Genomic DNA, 3,574 nt, shown 5'->3' with positions numbered 1-3,574 from the left:
AGATAGAATAAATAGTGAGTTTCAAACGGGGGTCATATTTAAAAAGTAAGAAAAATGTCATGTGAGATGTTGGTATTCTCTACGTCCTCACTCTCTCACCAGCGTCTGTGGTGTAGCGGTGTCGCGTTCGCTGTTACACGCAGGAGACCCGAGTTCGATTCGGGAGCAGGAAGAATATGTTTTTTTATTGTCACTTAGAGTATCTAAATCTTTCTGCCATGTTGTTGTATCCCTCGGTGCCCAGGTTGGCACTAACAGGTGGTTGGGTGGGAAGCCTTCCTCCTAAATTATCTAAATATGAAGCGTGCTGACAAAATGAGTTACTTCTCACAATCCACAAATGCAGATATTGGCCAAAAATGGACACCAGCGTCAAATTTCTAGGTTTTCTATTGATGCAATATTCATTAAGTACTAAATGCCGTTAGTTATTTCATACTTATTGTAAAACCTTTACTTATAAGCATGACGTATCTATTTCCATAGGGCTCAACTCCGAGAAGTAAGTAATTTTGTCAGCACACTTCGCAAATTATGTCGATAGGGGTGTAAAAACACATCTCTTTTCATCCCCTTCTACACGTAGTTAAGAAATAACTGTTCAACAACAACTGCATGTTTGAACTTTGGGCAAAAGAGCAATAACTAGGACAAAGAGCTTCTAAAATGTGTTTAAAGAACAAAAAAGGCTGAGGTGGGTTGAGACGCCTGTGTCACTTTTAATCTATTTATTTAAAAGGAACGCAACGATATGCGAGATAGAATTTTTCATAATGATTTTTATTTCAAATGTCGAAAAGACAGATCTGCGCATTGACATTTCGCAAGTGCGATTTTATAGGTCTACCTCTGACTACGTACAAAAAACGCACGATACATAAACCCATTCAGCAAAAGCAATGAGTGAAATAACAACAACATGATATCTTTTAAAGTTGGCCTTCAAAAATAGTTTGTGGCAAGCGCAGTAAAAAGGTCTCTGCTCGTGTTCACGGCTTTCTAGCTTGTGTCGCAATAAAAGGTGTCATTTATTTTTTCTATAGCTTGTTTATTTCTGTTACTGTCTGCCTTTTTAACAAAATCTAGCTCTGCGTTAATTTTTTAATAATCACGTAATTTTTGCATGTAGTTTTTTCCTGTAGTTAGGTTATGGTGCGAACAACACATTCTGACAAAACCATTGGAATCAAACAGAAAATTTAAAAAATAATCAGAAGAAAAAATAAAATTATCAAAAATCGAAGTTTTGAGAAAAACGACATTTTGTTACATTAACAAAATAAAAGTACCATAATGTGTTATAACGTTTCTAGTTTAAAGTATGCGATTTTCAAACTCCTGTACCTATTTTTTTAGTCTCAAAAGTAGTTGAAGTTTCAAAATACGTACCAAGCCCAGAAATCAAAATTTGATCCAAAATCGTCAATTCCAAAAGCCAACCCCTCCTCAACTTGGTTTTGACTTCAATTTTTAAAGAAACACTTTTCCATTTTGTCCGATACCACTGTGTCTGATTATTTATTGTATAAGCAGTTAATTTCGAGATAACGAGATGTTTCTATCAGAGAAGAGCTAAATTTAGACACTGTTGACTTCCCAATCACTAAAGACAAGTTTATGCGTCCATGAAGCTATTGTCTGCTGTGCATGTCAACATTGCGCCTAACCGTTTATTGTATGAATAGCTATTTCTGACAACAACAAATGCCTAAAAAGACAAGAAAGGAAAAAAACCCATCCGGATTTGCCTACTTTTTAATGCTTCATTCAGGTGTTTGTTTACATCCACGGAGGGAGCAACACAGGAGGGAACTCTAACACTATCTTCCCCGGAACGCTAGTGACGACCTTTGATCTGGTGGTCGTGACCTTGAACTACCGTCTCGGAGTCTTTGGTTTCCTCAGCACCCTGACCCCGGACTGCCTCGGCAACTTCGGCCTGTGGGATCAGATCCGGGCTCTGGAGTGGGTCAGAGACAACATCCAAGCTTTTGGGGGGGACTCCCAGGCTGTCACGGTGAGTGGTCTTACAGTTTGGTGGTTTTGTTTGGGGTTTTCTCTCCTCTTTCTGTATAGTCAGGACTTACTGGATTTTGTTTGTTTTTTAACTGGGATACAAATGTATAAGCAACTTAAGATTTTTTTAAATGCTCAACTTTCACGAACTGTGATAAGTTGCCGACGACTATTGTGTGTTGTAACGTTTCCTTGTTTTATCCAGCAAACAAAAGGCTAGAGTTTTGGTTACAATAACAGGAGAATACGGTATCTAAAATCTATTGTCTGCCTCCGTCAGTGCACTATGACGTATCTCTCAGTGCATGAGTAGCCAAAAGAAAAACAAGAAAACCAGAAGTAACGTTTGGCTGATTGATTTAAGTGTGACGATGGGGGCACAAAACACAAAATATCTACAGACCACCATAATATGTATATAATTATACATCCCACCATTTTTTTTGACTTTGATTTCCTAGACCGCGCACTAATTTGGCTGCAGTTCTTTGCTCGCTTTTTAAAAAAAAAACTTCTCTTCGCTAACGAACGCGCACCACTGCATTGGCTTTCAAATCGAAAGGCTAAATACCAGACTCACTATTGTCGAGTGCGTTTGGAACCTTTCCCTCCTTGTCCTTAAGAGTAAAATGGTGAGCTCCACGGTGGACCAGGATTTGTCAGAGTGTAGCCTACACAGTAAATATTATAATAATCGTGTAAGTCTATACTTCATATGAACACAATTTTGTTGAATTCTCAAAAGTGTCATCACCGAAACACTTCGCGCTGCTTGCTTCAGAAATCATCTCACACCAGTGCTTATGTGTGCCTTTGGCCTTTCACTTTCAGTTGGGTGGAGAGTCAGCTGGAGCCTTTGACGCCTCAGTCTTAGCATTATCTTCCAGTGTGCAGGGACTGTTCCAGAGAGTTATCGTCCTTAGTAAAGCCACGGGGCTCAGTGCAACAGGCTGGAACGATAATCCTCTCGTGGCCGCCGTCAAAGCTGCGAGGTGAGTGGAGAGATGCCTTATACCTGCATTTGAGAAAAATATACCCCCACCCCACCCCCACCCCCATTTTACTCCGTTTTAGGGCCTTCTAAGACTAGATCTGTGTGTTCGTCTTCTTTCTTTATCTGTTTTTTTTTTCTTCCTGTCTTTGCCTAAGTCTCTTTCACCCTCTTTGTCTCATTCTCTTTCTTTACCCCTCCACCCCCACCCTGCCTCCTCTTTATCACCCTGTCTATTCCTCTCTCTATCTCTCCCTATCTATCACACTGTATCTCATTCTGTCTGTCTGTCTGTCTGTCTGCCTGTCTGGCTGCCTGTCTCCCTCTTTCTCCCTCTCTCTCTCTCACGGTGTGTGTTCTTGTGTGTGTGTGTGTGTGCGCATGTGTGCGTACGTATGTGTGCGTGTGTGTGTGTATATGTGTGTATGTGTGTGTGTGTGTGTGTGTGTGTGTGTGTTACGCACGCTCCTTCATGCGTGTCTGTACCTCAGTTTTTTTCTGCCTATCTGTCTGTCTATAGGCTCCCTGTCTGCACTCTCTTTCTCTCTCTCTCTCTCTCTCTCTCTC

At 40.7% G+C, this 3,574-nt stretch overlaps 1 protein-coding gene across 1 annotated transcript in view; it reads left to right on the top strand.

The window, feature by feature from the left end:
- LOC101852306 (acetylcholinesterase-1-like) overlaps positions 1-3,574 on the top strand; it is a gene marked incomplete in the record, with an annotated part of 12,439 nt that overhangs the window by 3,598 nt on the left and 5,267 nt on the right. The window contains 2 exon segments of the mRNA XM_035968273.1: positions 1,772-2,017; positions 2,848-3,008. Of these exon segments, the coding sequence (XP_035824166.1) occupies positions 1,772-2,017; positions 2,848-3,008 (407 nt within the window).

This window comes from Aplysia californica, unplaced genomic scaffold, assembly GCF_000002075.1.
Source record: "Aplysia californica isolate F4 #8 unplaced genomic scaffold, AplCal3.0 scaffold00048, whole genome shotgun sequence".
Taxonomy (NCBI): domain Eukaryota; kingdom Metazoa; phylum Mollusca; class Gastropoda; order Aplysiida; family Aplysiidae; genus Aplysia; species Aplysia californica.
Note: the sequence above shows the minus strand (reverse complement) of the source record. Positions and strands in the feature narration are given on the sequence as shown.